General features: G+C 39.2%; 1 protein-coding gene across 1 annotated transcript in view; it reads right to left on the reverse strand.

Moving 5' to 3' along the window:
• sez6b (seizure related 6 homolog b) overlaps positions 1-23,528 on the reverse strand; it is a 218,763-nt gene that overhangs the window by 97,639 nt on the left and 97,596 nt on the right. The window contains exon 3 of the mRNA XM_078244986.1: positions 18,518-18,707. Coding sequence (XP_078101112.1) covers positions 18,518-18,707 — 190 coding nt within the window. The remainder of the gene's footprint in view (positions 1-18,517; positions 18,708-23,528) is intronic.

Consider the following 23,528-nt stretch of genomic DNA (forward strand, 5'->3'; position numbering starts at 1 on the left):
CCGTTCAAGAAGCTCTTACTACATTTGTCCTCGGCATCTTTGTTGTCAGCAATCCCAGGGATGGTCTCCCCAAGCAAGCTGGAATAGCCGTTGAGGGAGCAGAAGTCCTTTTTGGTATCCCAGATGTGGCACATGCTTGCACCTATCTGATGGGCCTTATCTATGCCTTGGAACTAAGGTACCCTAATAAACTGAAATACACATTTGAGGTCTTTCAAAAGATCTTCCTAGAGCTGGAGGATGCGAACAAAAAAATGTCCTCCAAAGTCCTTGATCTCAAGGTCTGTTTGCATACTTAAAAGCTATACAGATGGTATTGAAGGTGTAGGATTTGAGTGAGGTGACTCTTATCAAGTTTTACAGAGTTTTACACAGTTCTTCTGAGGTTCTCCCAATGCACTCTCTCAGGTTACACTGCTTGTTTTTTTATTCTATGATGTTGGGAAATAATTAATTTGATAGAGTTTAATGTGCTGGCGCATGCTTTATTATGTTACAGTGGTGCTCATAAGTTTATGAACCCATACTAAAGTTGACTAAAAAGAAGAATACAAAATAATCTTTTGGAAAGTGATCTTAATGCCTTAATTTAAAAAATGAGGGGAAATTCAACCTTTAAGGACACCAATGTTCTTTGAATGAATAATGTGTCTAAATAAATTAAATAAATGTTCTTCCTTAAAATACAGGGGGCATAAGTGAGTACACCTCTATGTTAAATTCCCATAGAGGCAGGCAGATTTTTATTTTTAAAGGCCAGTTATTTCATGGATCCAGGATACTATGCATCCTGATAAAGTTCCCTTGGCCTTTGGAATTAAAATAGCCCACATCATCACATACCCTTCACCATACATAGAGATTGGCATGGGGTACTTTCCATAAGATCAATGCAAATCAAACCAGCTATTAGGCTAACTGAAATAAAACCATTCCACTCTCTAGGTATGGTGAAGGGTATCTTCAAAGTCAACTTTAGCATGGGTTCATAAACTTATGAGCACAACTGTATATGTATTGTAAATTGTATCTGTTCTTTGCACTTTAAATGGCACACATAATTCAGCTCCAGCTGGAGTAAAGCATTTAAAGTAACCTGAACTCTATTTTCAAGCAGTTTTTCATGTACTGCCACAAGAGGCAGAGAAACCATGTAGAACTGTACATTTCTTCACTACAGTTTTGAATTTTGGTGTGTTTTTTTGCCTCATCAATGTATCTGAATGTAGCTGTGGATTTGAATGTAGCCGTTTAAAAGCTTGGATTTAATTTTGTTATGGTGTTCTAATCTCTAAGAAAGACTGTCAGTGGGGTTCTGATAGCATGTCCTGTGCTGATGGCACTGATCCCTTCAGTGTTCATGACTCTGTGGAATGGGGTTCTTATTTTATTGTCAAATGAATTTGTTTATTTGAGCTAAATGACTTCCAAGTCTTGTTTTGGGTTAAGATTTATAATTATACCTGAGATTGTTTGACTCATGTGGGTATTGTTCATAGTATCCAATGTTGGGGCTGCAACCAATGATTTTTTTTCTTGATAAATCGATTTGTAGTTTGGGCCATACAATGTAAGACAATGGTTAAAAATCAATCACTCTTTCCCAAAGCCCAAGAATCAACCTAAAATGTCTTGTTTTGTCCTGATCAGCAGAGAATCTGGGATTTTTCTTCTTGAAAAATTAAAAACAAAATTATCCTAATTGTTGATGATTAATTTAGTTGTTAGCAACTAATTGATCAATCAACTAATCGTTGCAGCTCCTGTCTTTTTATCAGTATGGTAAACACTACTCCTGCTCCATGGCAGCATATCTTAACATGTGATAAGAGGATTGCCATTTCTAACACATAGATGACACATACTAAACTTTTTAAGTAGACCAAGCATGATACAAAATATTGTGCCTGATCTACGCTAAAAAGGTAAGGGAACTTTTTGCATCAGATTATTATGTAGATAAAGCAAGGCTAGTCTTTGCATAGGCTACTTAATTTCTTGAATATAAGAAATGAGTTTTTGAAGTATAGTCCACTTAATTTAGTAAGTAAGTCTACTTAACTTTGCAAGTTCAGTCATTTGCAAAACTAAGTTGATTTTACTTGAAAAAGTAAGTTGACATTACTTGATAAATTAATGTTGACTTTACTTCCAAAACTCATTTCCTATACACAAGAAATTAAGTAGCCTATATAAAGACTAGCCTTGCTTTATTTACATAATAATCTGATGCAAAAAGTTGCCGTACCTTTTTTAAGTAGATCAGGCTCAATATTTTTTATCAGTGTGTGTCATGCTTCATTTATGGTACATATGCTATGGTTGTCTGAAAAGGTCACTTAGTCACAGATGCACATACCAACCTAGTATAAACATTCGCCATACATTTCACCTAAAGCTATACTTAACCCTAAAGCAATCTGATATAGGGGTTTGCACAACATCCAGCTTTACACACCATTATCAAAATCATATTTAGTGTATCATATTAAGTAGGGGTCGACTGATACTGGTTTTTCAGGGATACCGATACCGATTATTGGTAGTTAATGAAACAGATGAACAATATTTGGAACCAATATGCATATACAGTAAAAATGTTAATCTTTTAGTCAAAATTAACATTTTGGAAAGTTAAAAACTCCAACATAAAAGCTTGTTTAAATGATTTAAGCAATCATTACAGTTTGTTTGCAAGTGTTGCAGACTGCTTACAGAGCTGTAGCAAAACCAAAGTTGTGCACTTTTAAATTCATTAACTTAATCGGTTATCGGTAAAATAAAACACCAAAAAGAGATAATCTGCAAATTGCCAAATATTGGCCCTGATAATCGTCCAGGCCAATAATTGGTTGATCCATAATATTTTGTTTTATTTAGTGAACAATTCTGTATTTTACATAAATGTTTTTGTGTTTAACTAGAGCTGCAAAGATTAATCAATTAATCGATTAGTTGTCAACTTCTGAATTAATCGGCAACTATTTTGATAATCGATTAATCAGTTTGAGTCATTTTTATATAAAAAGCGACCCCAAATACGTAAAATAAAATGACCCAACATTTGAAAAAGAAAAATCTAAAGTCTAAACCTAAAATTTGACGTTGACCTGATTTTTGTGATAATATTTTTAAAATTGGATAAAAAGGCTTTACAAATGACAACCAAAACCATCAAAACTGCAGTAAAGCTCATGAGATAACTTTTAGTGAATTACTGTTGTATTACTGCCGTTTTAACTGTATTGCAGACGTTTTCTGCATTGTCCTAATTTGGCTGCAATCCACTGGGAGTGCAGTCTGAGTCTTGACAGGGAGAAGAGCAGAGCAAAACAAAGAGAGAGATGGAGAAGACCTAGCTACTCTGAGGAGAATCCACTGGGGCTGCACCTCGCGTCTCTCCATCCTCAAGAGGCCATCAACAATGATAAATAGCCAACAGGAAGGAGAGGATGAAGGCACAGCCCATAGATCATACATAAAGCAGAGGGCCGCCACAATGCAGGATGAGCCAAATACAAAGAACAAGGGAAGAAACAAAGTGCTGGCAGACTGTGGTCTAATCTATGTTGCAGTGAAAATGCAGCTCTCTTCTTTATTCCCCCACTCACTGAAAGTCAATGAGCCATAGACATACAGTAGAACCCCCACACCAATCCATTTTATTTATGCTGTACAGCAGCAGCCTCTCCACTCTGCAAAGGCCTGCGGCTGCAGTACGTGGACGTGTTGTTAAAGCAAGATCATCCTGCCGTTTCTCTTTCAATTAGCCTAACATGGTGGAGCGCTCGACCTCCCACCCAGAGGTAAATCACCCAGCAGCACCTAGAGCCCTCGTCCACTGATGGCCAGCTGCTCTACGGGCCAGTGAAAGGACACGTGGGGTTAGTAATGATAGGGACACTGGAGGAACTCCTGAGGTGAACTATCAGCAGCTGATGCTAATGTCTTCCCTGCAGCCAACCATTGAGGATTGTTATATGACGCACTGTCCAGTCCTATGATAAGTGTTTTTTTAAGAATATTTTTTGGGCTTTTCAGCTGTAGACAGGAAAGGGATGAGAGAAAGAGGGGGATGACAAGGACTGAGCCTTGGTACACACTCCAAAACTCACTGTTTCTATTTTGGCCCTGCTAGCATGGAAATTACACTGCCAGTTAATCTGTAAGTCTAACACTTTAGCCAGAGAGAGAGTCAACAACAACCAGTCAGATTGCCACGGAAGCTGGTATGGAAACTAGTGATGGCCAAATGAAGCTTCATAAAGCTTCATGAACAATTTTATTTATTTTCTGAGGCTACTAGATGGCGTTCTTCGTTTAAAGTAAAAGGCTCAAGGAATGGCAATTCAGTGGGATTTCAACCCATTGTTGAACAGAGAGTGCCATCTAGAGGGCTCAGACAATAAAGTAAATGCTTCATGAATCTTCATGAGGCTTCATTTGGCCATCACTAATCATTTGTTTAAGAATGTATTCAAATAACGTTGGGTCACAGGGTTCGACCCTGACCTTTTCAAAAAGGGAACACAGGCATACAGATCACAGATATAGGGATGGGCAACATGTATTGTGTTGGCCTTCCAAATTGCAGATTTGTGCAAACATATTTACGAAAATGTACAAAAAATATTAACAGTTGTGTAATTAGTTGTAAATGTTATCAGTAAAGAAAATACTTTATGAGGCTTCATTTGGCCATCACTAGTTCTCTGTAACCCAACTGACACTGACTACAGCTATGGAGAAGGCTCTTTGGCGTTGGATGTTAAGGTGCTGTCTGCTAAGGATTTGCAGCCTTTTAGTCACTGACAGATTAAAGAGATGTGTGAAGCAGCGCTGCTAAAAATGACATTACTGCATATTGTATTTTAACACGTCTGGAATGTAGCAAAGAAATAAAATGTAAATTTGTACAAATGGCTACTGAAACTAATTTATAGTTGTTGTTGAGAGGAAATTGTGTCTGTGTGTGAGAGGGGAAGTAGAGAGAGAGAGAGAGATAGAGAGAGTGAGAGTTTATGCAATCGTGGCCCCTCTTATTATCATAATTTCATAAATAACTATATTACAATGAGAGCCACTTCAACACAGCAGGAGACAGTATACTGCAGCAAATTAAAAGCTGCTAAAAAGTCACTTTGCAGGAGCTAAAGCAGAACTAACAGAAGACAGAAGACCAGCCATGCAATAACAGTACTGTATTATTTCTCACATCATTTTTTCTGACATTCCTTCTGCTTGAATTTGTAATGTGTCTGTGGCTGTGGAGGAGCCTTGTCAAGAAAATAACCCTGATGATGTCATCAGGCTGATATAAGCTGGGGCTTTGAGACTACACATTTTTAACAGGAAGGCTTGTGTTAGAAACTGCAGGTGTTTCTAAATACTAATTATCATTCTTGAATTTGGAAAATACTAGTTTGACAAACAACCGCGACCCACAAATGATCAGCAGACAGAGTTTGCGCAGTTGCCATGGAGACATCAAAGTGTTGCAAGTGCATGTGTTGTGATTGCACAAACCCCTCTGCAATTGCCATCCACTGATAAAGACCTTAGCTACTTTTCGACTGCAGGAACTTTTCTCCGAACTAGCAACCTTCTGAGGAACTCATTGCTTTTCTGCAAATACACACAACACAACCAAATACATAAACGCACTGCAAATACACACAACACAACCAAATACATAAACGCACTGCAAATACACACAACACAACCAAATAGATAAATGCACTGCAAATACACACAACACAACCAAATAGATAAACGCGCTGCAAATATGAAACGATGCAAAACGAAAAGCACACAAACCCAGAAAACAAATGCAACAAAAAAACGCAGCATCCAGATTACACAACGGAAGTTCTCCAGACCTCTAGAGGGAGCAGCTAAGTGGAACAGCTGGATTTTCAACCCCACAGGGAGAGAGAGAGAGAGAGAGAGAGAGAGAGAGAGAGAGAGAGAGAGATAGAGCAACTGCATAGACTGTAAATATTAAGTCTATGTTTGAGATATGTTTTCTCTCGTTTGGTGGGTGTGTCTCGGCTCAGGTCACAGGTGATACTCAATCAGCAGAGACGTCTGTAAACTCGTAGTAATAATAAACATTTAAAACTGCATCAGCCAGGAGGGCATGAGACGAGAGCATAGATTGTATATTACTAATATATTATGTTATTAATAATAATAATATGAATTTAATATACAGTCTATGGAGTTCTCCAGGCTGCAGCCATACCCGACTCTAATAAAAAGGCAGCGCGTTCTCTCCCCGTGGGTTCGAAAATCAAGCTGTTCCACTTAGCTGTTCCCTCTAGAGGTCTGGAGAACTTCCGTTGTATAATCTGGATGCTGCGTTTTTTTGTTGCATTTATTTTCTGGGTTGGTGTGCTTTTCTTTTTGCATCGTTTCATATTTGCAGCGCGTTTATCTATTTGGTTGTGTTGTGTGTATTTGCAGTGCGTTTATGTATTTGGTTGTGTTGTGTGCATTTGCAGCGCGTTTGCTGAATGCTGCGCATGTGTTGTCAAATTAATGAAGTTGTTTTCTTAATTTGCTTGTGTTTTGTCTATCTGTGTGTGTTTTCTTAAGTTGCAGGGCGCCCTGTCGGCCACCGTAGTTTTCCCCCCTTGGTGCGGTTCGTTTGGGCAGGTCTGAATGCGGCAATCACACTAGGGTGCGCACCAAAAGCGGACCAAACAAGCGTACCAAGACCTGCTTGATGAGGAGGTTCGTTTGTGATGAGATCTGACCTCGAACTGCACCGTGTACTCCGCAAGTCTGAGCTAAATGGCTCCTTTAGTCAGGTGTGCTTTGCAATCTGTGATGCGGCAGAACATGTAAACTGTAGCTGCCGCTGCTAAAGTTGGAGACAGACACCGGCAGAGCAAGTCTCGGTGACCAGAGCAGACGTAGTAACGTTGCTCGCGAAAACAATGTCTGATTATTTAAATGAAATGAGCTAGTTTGACCATGGAGATGCAAGAAACGAGCACTAGTCCAGAACACAGGACCTTCTTCCTGTATTTACTTTCTTGCTCCCGCCCCAGACACATCTGATGAATAAGCGGAGTAAACATCTTTGCCTGGTTTGTAATGACGCATTTTGGTACGCTTGGATTTTTCTGTGTGAAACGAAACCGAACCAAGGGGAAGTCATCAACTGATTAAGTTCCCTAAGTTCTATTTTCCGGGGCTTTTTTATCCCCCAAAAAGTTTATGATTGGAGCCTGATTGGAGGTGCAGGAACCTTCAGGGTGGGGTTTGCAGGGATGACCGTCGCTGATTGGTGAAACACACACAATCATGGCTGCTTCAACTACCCGACCATTTCATTCATAGAACAAGGAAGTAGTCATATCAAATTATGACCATTTTATGTTGAGGGAAAAGCATTTCTCTTTGTTTGATAACATTGACAGTATTTAGGCTTTACTGTCGGCTTCCCGACTCATTTTTAAAAAGACCACCTGCGATCACCAGCAGCCTGTGGTGTTGATTTAATCTTCACAGGTCTTTAGACCGTGGTGAAAAACACAGAAATCAATGAGCTGAATGAGCCTTCTAGTTCCATTAAAAAATAGTTCTGGGGACTTAAACCCAGAACCTTGGGTCCAAACATGACTCATGTGATGAAGTTGAAAGCCCAGAAAAAGCCAGTAAGTAGACCTTGAGTTAGATTTGTTTTATTAAACTGCTCTTTCCAATGTCCTGAATTCTCTTAACAGTTTAATTTAATTTTAAAAGCAACATTATGTAATTATTTTCCCTTATAATAACAGTTTCCAAATCATTTTGTAATACACTGATAATGTCATTCCCTCTCTGCTTCAATTTTGACCATTCATTTTCAAAATGTCATTTGTGAGTCCCTTAAATAAAAGACTGAATTAGCCTTTTTATTAACCTTTTGGTCTTGTTGTGCAGTACATTCTGATTTTCTCTTTTCATTTCCGTTTGAAGAAAGAGTCAAGGTCAGGTCAAATTTGACAAAAATGCCGGAAAAACATTTATGCAAAAAGTGACCAAAATGTTGAAGAAACTCCCACAAAAAAAGAAAAACTTTTAAAAAAAGCTTCTAAAACATTGAGATAGGGACATCAAAAGTGTTTTTTTCATGGTTGACGGGAAGACAACACAAGGGTTAAAGCATTCAAATATTCTCATAATATATTGATTGGAAAAGTAAGTCCCAGTTCCCAGTACCAGGCTCTTAAATCCTGTCCTGCATCCTGACAGCCCCGCTGATGTTCTATATCTATGGCACAATGAAATTTCCTTTTGCTAACAAAGACAAATGGTCTATTAGCAGTCTTGCATTTTACATGGACTGATGAAAAATACATACATCTCCCTCTGTGCCTGGACATCAATAAAGAAACCAATGGAGGGGATTCATCTACGCCTCGCTCATCAGACCTCTTTGAGAATAATTGGCCGTGACAGGCTTTTACAGGACAGGACACTGTGGGTGGGAAATATCCTTCAGTGATGGGATCCAATTTCACACAATGTCATGTCCTCTGTGGGACTGGGTATTGTCTGTACGGAGGGAGGGAGGCTTTACTGTACAGCCAACTCTGGACTGCAAAACGCTGCATGGAGTTTATATATTATAAGACCCATCTGGACATATTTAGATCAACTTGCATTCTATGGCTTAAACTGAACTGTATTATCATTTAAAAAGAGAACTAGGACATGCATCATTCCTCTGAGAGATTTGTCATCATTGTGGTGCCATGACAGATTGTGTGAGTCAGAGTTAGAATGGAGGACAGTGAGACACAATAACGAGAAGACAGGTGTGAATGTCATTCACATAAAACTAAAGCATGAACGGCCTGTGGTGTGCACTAAAACATTTAGGCAAAACAGCAAACAACTGATTAGCTGACTACATAACGAACACTTTTAGTCCATATTTCTTTAGAGGGGTGATAGAATGCAAAACCGATTTTACCTTGTCATAGTTGAATAACGACATTTGGTGGGTAAATAGGACATACATAGAACCTCAAAATCCCATTGACACCTCTTTCCTCTGCAAATCTCACAATTTGAAACTGCCTCTGAAAACGGGCAAATCTCAACGAACCTCCTTATTTGGCTCTAGTCTCTATCTTTGTCACGCCCCAACATTTACATAGGCTACACCACTGATCTGAGATCAGGTAGTCTTCTGAATAGGTCGCGCAGATCTCAGAAATTGTATACATTGTTCATCTGCTATTTTACCACTAAAGTCAGTTCTGAGACTTTTTCATGCGAGAAATCAACTATGTAGAGGTCAAATATCGGCAGTTTTACGAAAATTGATGGCTAATTGCAAATTTTGTCCGACTGTGTGTTGGAGTTCAGCGGCCAGTGCTGCCTGGGTTGCTGCCTCGCCGCCCGGCCTGTCATCCTTCACAGACCCCGGCCTGCTGTGAGCTAGATGGTGCTCCATACCCGCGCAAAGTCACCGTTTCTGGATTACTGGACTACCAAACACCGCTGCCCTGACAGAGCTCCATGGCCTGCAGCTCACTGTTCTCCCTCCCCTCTTCCCGCTAAATGGCCGGTGTGTGTGAGAGCGCGGTCAGTGAGCTTGTTACGCCCGCAATCTCTTACCACAGGTTCCAGTTAATCTTAAAATGGATATGTGTGTTGAGTTATTTAAACAAACGATTGGGGAAATAAACGCCTCTTGTCCGCGAGTCTCATTGATAGAGCCCGCGGCGAACTGGATGGAGCTCTATCAATGAGAGCTAGCTAGCCTCCTCCTAGACCTCTGAAATTCACAAAAATGCATTAAATTGAAATCGGACAAAAGTGTTAGATAAGCTTTGTAAGGCCTTAGGGTAGCTGTGATATACATGCCGTGACGAAATTCAAACTGTAAATATACTCTAGTTATGCCGAAAGTGTAGCTAACTAGCCGCGATCTTTACCCATAGGATTGAAGGGACACTAGCAGCTAACGAAACCCCTTATATTCACAAAAATGCATTAAATTGAAATCGGACACAAGTGTTAGCTTTGTAAGACCTTAGGGTAGCTGTGATATACATGACGTGACGAAATTCAAACTGTAAATATACGATAGTTATGCTGGCAGCCGGCCAGCTCTGCGGAGTTCCGCAGAGCCCCGAGCCCCGGTAGTCCAGTAACCCAGAAACGGTGACTTTCACTGGGTATGGAGCCCAGCAGGCACCACTTTCTTGTCAGACTGTGTGGAGCTCCTAAAGTCCGACACGTCTTGTGACAGCTTGGAAGATGTCGCCGTCGTTGCATCAGTAAAAAAGTCTCAGAAGTGAATTTAATAATGAAATAGCAGACAAACATGAAATATGAGACCTGCTCTCTCGTCTCCAATGTATGTGCATGTGGTTCACTCAAACCAATCAGCGCACAGCTCATCTAAATATTCATGAGCATACCATATTTGGAAGAAAAGCTCTTGTTACAAATAGGGCCATATTCACAGGGTAGTTAAGGGCCCATAAAATAGCACTAGGGCAATTTTCAGTCCAATCAATGTTACATACCCTATTAGGAGACCTTAAGGAACAGTGTGAAATACCCTATATAATCATTCTATCACCCCTTTAAGAAAATTCAACATAATATCTGAGTTCTGCAGTGAAACATTACCTATGCACTGCTAAATTTCAGGATTAAATGCTAGCCGGTTGCTATGGAAATCCCACACTTCATTATTCCTTTTACACAGCAAGTGGAAAAACAGAGAGCCTATAAATACAGGAGCTTCATGACTTCTGTCTGTGTAACACAATGAGCATCGATATTGTCATTGTTTGGTTGTCTGCTATACATTGGATACCAAGCTAAACATATTTACTGAAAGCCATTACATTTTTGTTTATGATCAAAACATTCTAATGGGATATTTTTGGCTTGTAGAAAAATAAAACAATGTTGAAAAGTGGTGCAGTCTATGCACTTCTAACTTCAGCGTGTGTTGGTGTCAGCCACAGTGTCTTTTTTCTTTTTTACTAATCGGGGGCGCCAAAGTTGGAATTTTTTTTAAAATTCTACACAAAGTGGGTTTTTGTCATTTTAGATTAACAATGACTCAAATTACTATGTGTGATATTAAAGTGGTTTCTGGTAATGATGAGTCCTGCAGACAACACAAGTTCTTTCTACAGAGCTTTTTAAGGTTTTAAAACTAATTATTTTTGGTTCTCTGACCCGCTATCTCCACTCTCATTAACATTGTTTCCAGCTGCAGACAGCTGTTTTCAGTGGCAAAGGTCTGATAAACTGCACAATCACCAAACTATCTGGTCAAGAAAGTGGAATGAGCCATATATTTCCCTAGGAGATTGTGGAGACCAAACCAGAGCTAAAAATGAGAGAGAATATTGGATTTACATTCATCAGGTGGCCAGAACCATGGCTCCAAATGACTGATGACATTGCTCTGTGTCTGCTTGATGTGTGAATAGTAGTGATGGCCAAATGAAGATTAATGAAGCATTTTCTTTATTGTCTGAGCCCACTATATTGCACTCTCTGTTTTAACAAAGGGTTGAGAGCACACTGAATTGCCATTTCTTGAGCCTTTTTCTTTAAACCAAGAGTGCCACCTAGTTGCCTCAGAAAATAAATAAAATGGTTCACAAAGCTTTATTTGGCCATCACTAGTGCTAACTAAATGTAAAGGTTGAAACACAAAGTCAGACTTTTCAGTGACACGAACACTTGTTTTTTCTTCCCTCGGCAGCTAAACACTGTGTAATTTGACACTAAAGAGATCACCCCATGTCTTTTTAATGCTTGACGGACTCAACTGAATGTCAAACCTATTTGTGTGTTATTCATGAAAATTTCTGATATGGCAGTAATTAAATGCAGGAATAAAAAAGTCAATTTGACTCCCTCCATAATTAATTAATGGGGAAATCCTGTTGCAATTACATCTTCATAATAACCAAAAGATTATTAGATACATGCCCATTTTAAATTAATTTGTCAGCATGTCAATGGTTTATAATTATCCAAGGAACAGAATGAGCTGGCCCATCCGCTGCTCAACATTTACTGTAGCTCGATATCCCAGCACCAGCACTCCTGCAATGCAAGAGTCAAATGGAAGACTACTGAGTGTTTTTTCAATCAAATAATTTAAATAAGCATGCAGTTCCTAAATTCACTTTACATCATCTACATTAACTGTATTGTCTTGTAGGGTTTTTGTGGGCTTCTGAAAAGGAGATATTGAGACCAGTAATTTTAAATTGAAGCAGTTGATTGCTGGTACTTTGTGACAACAGTTAATATCAATATATTTGACCATTTTATTGCTAAGAGAGACTACTTCTGTTTTTATCAGAGTGGACCATTCTCTGAAACAGCTTTTTTACATTCGAAGGACTATATTATTTTCATAATAATTTCATGTAAATGTTTGGTATCACCAAAAACTTGTTTTTCACAAAGACAGTCCATATGGTGTGCACTCCTATATACATCTGACTATAGCTGGGTCTGCATTCTTGCAGAGCAGACACTGAGTGTTTTGTCTGTCTTGTGTTTGACCAAAGGGTTTATTTAACCTGACGCGCCAGATGGTTTGTTACACAGAACCTGAGAAGCCTTCACTGGAACCAGTGGTGCAATCTCATTACTTGAAGTCCCCCCACACACACATGTGCCGGCCCTGCTATCAACGCACACATCAACGCGTTATAAACTCCAGGCCACTTACACGGGGTACGGCAAAAGCTGTGATGTTTGGACCATAAATCGGCCGTAAGGGTGTGTTTTATTGCTTGAGAATTCATCTTTTAATTTGTTAAGAGGAATATTGTTACTCCTATTTTGAAAATAACATAGTCTCACTTTAGTGTGACCTGCTATGCACGTAATCCCCATGATTGATTACAGAATCTTAAATTATAACCCACCCAATAGCCTCCCATATGATTATAAGAATTTATAGTTTGTGGCTAAATCAGTAAAAGTCTTTCAAAATTTTGAGACTAACATTTTTACCCATCACATAAATATTTTAATCCTACATATTATAGCAGTACATACACATATTAACCATTTTGGCATGGGGATGGAAAAGACATGGAAAGATGACTTCTGTGGGTCACATATTGTGTATCTCCTCACGCTGAATCAATGAGTCCACCCTCACATAGGCTGTGTAGTAGCTTCCTGATAAGTGAATATTGACTGGGGATGTGGTAAAAATTTCCAAATGGATGTTGTATGCATGTCAGAAGTGACATATTGCGAACTCATGTGAGCATGTACTGAGCATGTTCAACCATGAACACAGTCTCATATCCATGGTGCCTGTCTGTCATTCTCCTACGCCGCTGCCTGGCCTGCACTTTCCTTTCTCTGCCTGGGAACAATATGTTGCAACAGCAACTCAATGTGCTGAATCCTATCTCAGCCAACACATGCACTACCTCACTGCTCAAGACATTGCAATCCCAAACATTGAATGTATTTATCAACAGGCCTTTTCTTTCAGTTTTTCTGACAAAAAGCCAGGCAGGGAAGGCTAGCTTCTGGAGGGATTTGAATGGTGAACAAAAATTGAGTATTTCCGTGGTGCATATCTGTGGAAAGTTTGTTCTCAAGGTCTGGGAGCTTTAACTTGTATTGTTCTGTCTGGGGTCTAATCAATGGGTCCGTGCAAACACACTCATTAAGGGAAGCTGGGAGAAGCTGACAGTTATTACTGGTTTTAACCTGCTCTTTAAGCCTTAAACCCTCCTATTATGTTGGGGGGAGGAGTACAGCCATTAAATTGACTCAGACTGTTTAAATATACTAACAAACAAATAATCAGTTCAAATTAGAAGAAAAAAAATATCATGGCTTTTCCGAGAATTCAGAAAGAAGAAAATATATGGCATACACATATTTAACAACTAAATTTAACAACAATTTGATAAACCTTTATTTCTTTACAAACTATGGCATTTTGACAATTATTCTATGAGGGTAATGCAGGAATTTTCACTTTTTCCAAATAGTCCTGAATGTTCTTATACAAAGTATTTTGTAAAGATTAATAGTGTCAAGAAACCTGATTGGTAGATCCAACTCCTGTCAGGAGCCAGGTCAGAAACACACCGGGGGCGTGACGAATAAGCGACGCGAAAATGCGAAATAATCGCTACGCGTATATTTCGCATCAAAACTATTCACACAGGCAGCGATGCTGCCCCCCCAACCCAAGAACATTATATAATTTCCTTTACATAAATAAAGACATTTGCACCATAAATTGATGCAGAAAAGGCACAAATTGTTGGAGAAAAAAATCAACAGAATGCCAATAAAGGAAGTGTTTGACGCTCAACATTTCAATTTTTCTTAAAAGTGGAGATCTCAACCCCCCCCCAATGTTGAACCCAAAGTTACACCCTTGGTCTATTGTAGGGTTGTCCTGATCGGAATCCCCGAATTTTTCTGGCCCCAGCCCTGATCCGAGTCCTTTAACTTAATGTTGTATCTGCTCAACTTAATGTATCTGCTGATACCGAGTCCAACCCAATAACTTTTTAACGTTTCTGAAACTGTGTAATTTTTCATATAATGATCATAAATGACCTGTAACAGCAAACGAGACTAACAGTGACAAGAACGCTATTTTTATATAGTTTTTATTAATGCCTTTGCCCACGTCCGATTTTTCACACAAAGTCCCAAAATGATTTGCGGTAGGTAGATGGCGCTACAGTGACCCATTCTGATGGGTCACAGATTTCATTGAACACCAGAAAAGCCTGTGTTAGCATATCCAGCCAGGTAAAAGGTAGCAGGAGATTTCTTTATATAGGCCTAATTTAATTTTAGAAGTTATATGCTGTAGTAATGGCTGATACTGGGGCAGGGCCATCACAGGAAAGAAGGAAATTAAACGAAGAACAACTAAAAGCTAAAAGGGAAAGTGAAAGACAACGGGCGAACTCCAAGTCACACACTCGGTCTGGCTTTCAACAGATGGAGACAATTACAGGATTGTAAATGATTCAAAACTGACCCCAAATGGCCCTCAGGTATGTAAAATGTATTTTTCATTCATAAAATAACTTTACAATGTGTGACGTGGTTGTAGTCAGTAGCCAACATTAAATTACGTCCCCCTTCCATTTAGCGCCCGGTTTTTAATCTTTTTCAGTCTGTGTTTGTGTTGGCCTACTATTTTCTTTCCTTCATCCCCCTGTACTTGTGTAAAGCGTCCGTGGGTTTCATGAAATGTGCTATATTAATATAAGTTATTATTACGTTGGTTGCTTCAACAAACTATTATTGCTTTGGCTCGTGACACAGTGACAGTGATAACGTTACCCGGTTTAGCTCAACACATCCAAAGTAGGCTAAGTTAGCATAATGCAACACTTGAAATGCAACGATGCATCTGTAACGTATTCTCTTATTGTAAATTAATGATTTCGCAACAAATGACCTCCTGGTAACGCTAACTCAGTAATTTACAGTGTGCAATAAAGCACCTTAAATAAAAGACCTGTCCAAAGGGGCCGCTGAAATCACACAAACTGAAAGTTACATATAGCCACTTACTTATACGTTGATAAAACGTATAACAGCTGTAGCCTACATAATCAGACCCACCTTAGTTTTCACAGTCCATATTTTACTGAGGACTCATCTCTAAATTGATTATTTAGTCTAAAAATGTCCATAAAATCCTGAAAAGTGTCCAATATAAGTTCACCAGAGCCTGAATTGATGTCTTTTGTCAAATTGTTGAACAGTCCAAAACTCATAGATGTTAAATTATATAAAATTAAGCAAAAGCCCCTGACTGACACACACACACACACACACACACACACACACACACACACACACACACACACAATTCTCCCATTGCAGCATTTGGTGAGAAACTAGCAAACACGGCACAGATTGCTTTTAAGCAGCAGGTAATGATGTTGATTCCACTATTTAGCAGGGGAGAAGTTTGCACACGCCATCTGCGCTTTGGATGGCAATCAATCGAAACTAGCATAAATTAAGAGATATCAAGGAGCGGAATCTGTACACAGGTTTTGGGGGCTGAAATTTGACTTGCAGCACCAGCGCTGACCCCGTCTCTGTCTCCTGGGGCTGTTACGTAAAACACCATCACATTTAAAAAATCCTTCATGGATTTTCACCACAAAGGCAGCTGCAGAAAATTACATTCAGGTCACTCCTCTGTCATTAGCTGGCTGCAGGATCAAGTCTTGTACATGTAAGCAAGCAGTTACAAATATAATGTATTTGTTAATCATGTGGATGACTGATGAACCCAAGTTATTGTCATTGGGTTAACAAGTAATCAGTGGTGGTAGAAGTATTCAGATCCTTCACTTAAGTAAAAGCCTTACAGTTTTTTTCAATTGCTAAACGACAGTGGTCACAACTGAAGCCACATGTGCAAAACTCTAACTACAGTCTGCATTACCAACAGTCACCTGAGCTAAACAGTTCACATCACCTGCAAAACTCATTCCAAGCAACACAACTCTTCACACACACATATACATATATATATATATATATATATATATATATATATATATATATATATATACATACAGTTATGTGTTCACTAACAAGTCTAAAACAATACACCTGCTTAGGCTTTCAACTAAAATTGCAATCAGCAGTGTTTGATAATCCATTCTGTTTTGTGTTTCTGTGTGTTAGCATTTGAACAAAGTGCTGTCGATCCACAGTGTTGTGAAGGTTGTGGTTAAAATAAGTGTGTCGAGTTTTGAAAACTGTGTTCAAGCAATGAAAAACGAAGTAGATTTTGGTCCGCATGAACTGCTGCTGTGCAGACTGTAGTTAGAGTTTTGCACGTGACTCCAGCTGTGCCCACTGTCGTCTAGCAATAAATAAAAAATAAAAAAAAACTGTAATACCACACTGTAAGAAATACTCTGTTACAAGTAAAAGTCCTGCATTGAAAATGTTGCTTAAGTAAAAGTATGTAAGTATCATCAAGAAAATGTACTTAAAGTATTAAAAGTACAAAGTCGATGTAGAAAAATCCTCACATTTTAGAAAGTAGAAAATGTGGTATTATTGCATGTTATATGGGTAGGAATCTTTAATGGGAGTTGTGTATGAGGAGGGACAAAAATGTGTGGTTGAATACGGCTACCCAATAAAGAGGTTACACTAGATAACAGTGAATCACGCTGGTTATTTATCAAATAACATGACATAAAGGATCCAAACAGTTGTGTGTTTAATGGTCTAATAATTTCAGCTGGACTTGTAGGCTGGACTTGTTATATTGTTGGCTAGTTTAATTTATAATAAAACATCAGATTTTATAAATTATATGGGTTGTGTGTGCAAAAACTGTCCTTTGTAAAGTAAAGCTGTCAGATGAATGTGGTGGAGTAAAAAGTACAATATTTATCTCTGAAGTAGAGTAGAAGTAGAAAGTGGCATGAAAAGAAAAGACTCAAGTAAAGTACAAGTATCTTAAATTTGGACTTAAGTACAGTACTGGAGTAAATGTACTTAGTTGCACCACTGCATAGATAACACACACTCAGCCGACAGCCTGCCAGGAATACAAGACAGGCAGACTTCATATGCTTGATCTCATGAGATAAATCAAGTCCATCTCCAGAACAGTAAAGAATAGTCCAAAGAATACAGTGAAGTGGGCTTGTATTGGACATCATTTCATATATTCTGGGCCCCTGTCTGCAGTCACTTAATGTAAATAGAAAAACACATATGACCAGAAACAAGGATGTAACTTTTGGATCAACATTGGGGGGGGGTTGAGATCTCCAACTATCTAGCGAAAACGTTTGTTTCAACATTAGGGGGGACAAATCATAACTGGGGTCTCTGGTGGTCGTCCCCCCAGGAAAATGTGAGCATCAAACGCTACATTTCATGCATTCTGGTGAATTTTTCTCCAACACTTTGTGCCTTTTCTGCATGCAAATGTATTTATTCATGTAAATATTATTATTATTAATTCATTAATCTGTGTATTGTTCAAAACTTTCTACAGATTCAAAACATTACACGTGTTCCGTGGCCTTGACCAACTGCCATGCTTCGTTTGTTTTCAAGCCATTATGTCTCTCTCTTTCTCATGGGCGGGCCAAATTCTCTGGGCGGGCAAAGCAGAAAAAGTGGAGGTAACCTTCCTCCTTATGACCTCATAAGAGGCAGATTCCAGATTGGCCCATCTGAGTTTTCATTTTCTCAAAGGCAGAGCAGGATACCCAGAGCTTGGTTTACATCTATCGCCATTTTTAGCCACTGGGGGACCATAGGCAGGCTGGGGGAAGTCACATTAATGTTAAAAAGAAAAGTGAAATTTTCATGCCATGGGACCTGGGACCTTTAAAGTCACAAAAATGTCAAGCAGCAAAAAAGCATTAAATCATTTAAATGTCAGGTTGGTTGTTTTCTCAAACTTCTAGTTTTATACTTGTGTCTTTTTCGACAGCATGCAGGTGGGATTTGTTCTGTGAGACACTCTTACCTTGGTATCTGAGCAGGACTGATCCACCCTGAGACCTCCGGCTGTGGAAGCGGATGGAGATCTGATTGCTGTGGCTGCGTACAACCAATCCCCTCATCAGGATGGACTCATTGGCCAGCATGGTGTTTTCCATGTGGCCCACATCTTCAAACACCACCTTGTCTCCCTCAGATAGATTCACATTCATCACCTGACAGAAAGCAGAGTAAGAATTAGACCATTTATGCGTCATATAAAAACAAAACAACAAAAGATCCAGATTCTGGGATCTCGAGTCTCTCAGGACCTGAATCAGGAGACCAACATTGATCCAATCATCAAAAAATTACTAGCAGCTGATGACCTGTTCTGCACAGAAATCACAGAGGAGCAGATTTACCAGCCTGTCCACTCCGCTCGGCATCAGCCAACCTGCTTTCTGCCCCCTCACAGCGAGGGAAAACTAATCACTACACATCTTCCGCCGCAGGCTAAAAACATCTCTTCCGACTGCACCTTGGACAAATAAAAAATGTACAGCTGCACTTTCATATGGCTCTTTGTAGTTTGACTTATTTGAAGCTAATGTACTTGCACTTCTTGTTGTCCGGAGTTTGTACCTTCAAGGTTGAAAGCACTTAATTGTAAGTCGCTTTGGATAAAAGCGTCAGCTAAATGACATATGTAATGTAATTTACTATGGAAATGCCATTGCTGTTTTCATTGAGTTTGAACAATCTGCATACATTGATCGCCTGATTTACTAACACAGCATCTCATTACACAGTCAGCTCCTGGACTAGTCTATATCAACAAACTTTAATTTACGGGATAGTGCCGGTGCTGCCAGAAGTTGCGCCAGATGTCCCTCATTTTCGGTCGGATGTCCATCACCTTCCTCTTTCTTTGTGTTGGCGTTCTAAACTCCGGTGGATTTATGAGGACTGCTCCTCAGATCTCTGCAGGGTAAATCCAGACAGCTAGCTCTGTCCAATCTGAGTTTTCTGTTGCACGACTAAAACAACTTTTCAATGTACACATGTTCCAACACAACAAGTTCCTTCCTGAGGCTATTTTGCAGAGGCACGGTTGTTTAATGTGGCTCAGGAAAAAGGGAAGTTTGATATAAGCAATGGACCAAACCACTGTGAGGCAAGGGAGAACCGGCCCATCTCAACTCGACTCAGCTGGTCGAGTCTCCAGAGGCTGGTTTTAGAACGTAAGGGATGTCACCTGTTTCAACAGCCAATACAGAACTCAGCTGGTAAAGTCAGCTATAAACTATAGAAATAAAATGATCCATATTCCATTTTATTTTTATGTTACAAACAGCTAGCTAGTCGAAATGGCAGAGTTTTAGATGGAGCATCAACGAGCACCCGAAAGCACGGTAATGTTATATGGTCAAGAGAGATAGAGAGTAGCATATATCCAGCTACAAAAACCCTAAAAGTCGGAAGTTAGACGGAAGTACAAAGAGGCGTTGTTATGGAGATGATACACTGTCTCGTCTCGTCTCATTGGTGTGAATGGGCAGGTTTCAGAACGCTGCAGACCGGCTCGTTGCAAGAAGTTGCAAGTTTCAAGGTAAAGAATGGACCTTCATGTTATTGCTAATTATTCCGTATTTATTTTGGCATTCTTTACACTCTCATAGACTTATGTTTGCATTATTGTTTACTGTTTGTAACCCAGTTTATTTTCTTTCCTATTTGTACATAGTTATGGTGGTTTATCTTTGTCGTAGCTGTACTTCTGTGTTAATCTCTTTGTACATTGTTCTAGACACTGTGTGAAAATTGATTGAGAGTGAGTGAAAACCAGAGTTTAATTCCTTGCATGCTTTAACAAATATGATGAAAAATGTATGTATTTAATTCTGATTACAGAGCACCAAGAGTGACCATATCCGAAAGTAATGCTGTTAACTAACCATATACAATGCCAAACACAGAGCCTCTGTCTGCCTGCTGCAGCAACACATATATTAATGCCATTATTTACATAATATGTATTTGCCACCATGGCCATTCCATCAGAATTACACTCAGCAACAGCAGTTCAACACATTATTCTGGCAATTTCAAAAGTGGCATAAAGGCTCTGCACAGAGTGGCAGCCATTATTGTTGCCACACCATGCACATCAGACAGTGAGAAAGCAAAGCAGAGAGAGTTTTCCAATTTTAGATGAGATAATCAAATGCTCCTATTATATAAAATGACTTCAGGGTGCAGAAGCGCCAGTCTGCATGGATTAAAATGACATCTGAAGCTTTTTGCACACATTGCTTGACCTCGGTGGTTTAAGAAATATCTGTGAAGAGAAGCGCAGCCGGTGACAAACATTTTTATCATTAACAACATATCAGCATGTATCAAAAAGAAACAGCATTGGAAGTCTGCTCGGACAAAAATCAAAAGAAGAAAAAGGACAATGTAGAGCTCAGTGATTACACTGCAGATAGGCCTGATAATTGTCAGCTTGTCTCCTTCGTCGACAGCACGTCTGGTGAGAATTGCCGCTTTTATCAGCCTTTATCACAGCGGGTATATCTTTATTCAGGCGTTAAAAGGAAGGGGGAGTCTTGTCTTCACATGGCCCTCCATTAAATCAACTGCCTCCTATCTCACCTAGCTGGGGGAGAAATCCACAGCTCTCCTGAGGGAGTCTGTAGTGGTGTGTATCCACCGACAGAACACAAAAGTGTCAGTTAACAGTATATTTATATTACTGTATATGAACATCCAAACCAGACCCCAGACTATTGTTAGGGGTGCAACAACAATTGTGATTGTATAGGCTAAATATTATAAGTAGAATTGAAATAGACTTGATGTAATTGCGTGTTAAAGCTATAGTGTGTAGTTTCTGTCGCCCCATGAAGAAATTTAAGTAATGACAACAAGAAGAAAAATCACCATCACCAAACCCACCAGACTTTAAATAATCAGTACTTTTAGCATGTATACAGCCAGCATATTTCCACATGGAAATGGGTGAATTCAGGGTTTATTCCAACCAAACCAGAGTGGTGATTGGTGGAACAGTGGAAAGATGACACAAGACGGGCTTTTGATAGTTTTACTTTGTTTCTGAATAGTTTTTTATGATGATAAAATTACTGTTTATTTAAATGGAGTCTGGTGGGTTTGGCAATGGTGATTTCAGGGATGTTTTTATGTTAAAAAAAGGTCTATCTCTGTAGGGATCCTTTCCATAATGTTGTCAGACACTTAGAATATTAATCTGAACCTGTGGCAACACACAGCACTTTTAGCAGACACAAATAGAAGGTGCGCAATTGACCAGCAATGTTACATTGTAGCCAACTGCAACTATCCGCTTAATACTAGACTAATTTGAAAGATTATTGTTCCCATCAGTCACTTAGACACAAAAACATGGGAAAATAGGGTCCAGGTTGAAAAAGACCACTGTGCAGCACATCATCAGCAACTGATGTTGCTTAAAGCTTTAGTGCGTAACTTTTTTTAATTAATGGATGTCTGTTACATTCAAACCACTGCCAAATGAGTTGCTAGAAAGCTAATTAAGACTATCAGCTCCACACAACTCTCTCTGTATTTCTCAGTTTGGCGATGTTCAGAAAATAGACTGTATTTAGCTATTAAAATAGTGTCGTCTGGTGACTTTCCCGCGCAGAAAATCGAGCTAAGATAATGACCTCTTCTAAAAGAGTCCATCATGTTTTTTTAATCCTCGTGTCCTCCTTGGTTGGGGACTGTTCGTTATTTATTTCAGGTGCCACCGGAGGAGTTTTGGGACCTTTAGGCTAAAAAGACTTGACCCTCACCAGTAATAATTTTCTATGACCCTCCAAAACAATTTGAAAAAGAGGCATGACCCTCCCAAGCAATTTATTGATGCCTTATGCGCTAGTTTACGCTTAGCAAAGATGTACAGATGCCCTTTGATTTTTTTATAGCCGTGACATACATGAGTTAACCTTTGCTTTCTGATCTTACACATCACACTCCTCTGTTATGGTGTGGTGGCCATTTCAGTAGATTTACTCACTAACATTGTTGTGGAAACACAATAAGCATGGAAACTAAATGCACACTTCCTGCATTACTGCATCACTTCAAATAATACGTTACTCCGCTAGTAAACTAGTATTCACATGAAATAAAACAATAATACAAACAATAATACATTGAGACCATTCAGCAAAGGATACTGGGAAATAACAAATTCAACACTGGTTGCTATGGACTATTGCTATTGCTTGTCACTAGGCTTCCTCAGTCATTGTATATTTTAGCACATAGGTAAAGCTGCCGAAGCTGAACATTTTATTCCAAAACATATATGTTTCTTTTTAAAGGAGATTTTAAACAAAAGATTGTAACAACAAAGATTGTAACAATTTAACAATTCGCCCTTATGAAATCCAATCGCGGCCCGGCTGTCAGGAACACAATAGGCAGATGGTGGCGGAATGCCCCGACACTTAAATTCAACTAAAATGTAACAGTGAACAATCAGTGTTCGACCTACAGTCTGTCGAGATGCCTCTCCAAACGCAGAAACCAAGCGCAGTCACACCATAAAATGTAAAGACAAAAAAAGATCCGTATTTTGCCGTAATCCAATGACACAAAAAAAAGTAATCCACAGCGATCAGTAGATCCACAAAAAGGGTCACGGTGTATCCAGCAAGGCAAGCGTCACATTCACCAGCCAGCTCCAGACAGGTGAACGAGGCCTCTCCACTTCACCGTTTAAACAAAGTGGAATAAACGTATAAAAGTCCAAATCTACACAAAACCCGAAATCAATTAGTAAGCTGACATCAAATTATATTATATTATATTATTATATACATTTAGGAAACCTTTATTGCAAGGTTGGCATGGCAAGATGTCCAGACTAGTACAACAGTAATTTTCGTTTTTTGCGTCCTGCTGCTCCCATCGTCAGCCAGGTAATATTTTTTGTTTTGATTGAATAAGACACTAAAACTAAACAAAAAGCAAGTCTAAACAAATGGGTCTTGAGCTGTCTT

Source organism: Sander vitreus, chromosome 3 (genome assembly GCF_031162955.1).
Source record: "Sander vitreus isolate 19-12246 chromosome 3, sanVit1, whole genome shotgun sequence".
Taxonomy (NCBI): Eukaryota; Metazoa; Chordata; class Actinopteri; order Perciformes; family Percidae; genus Sander; species Sander vitreus.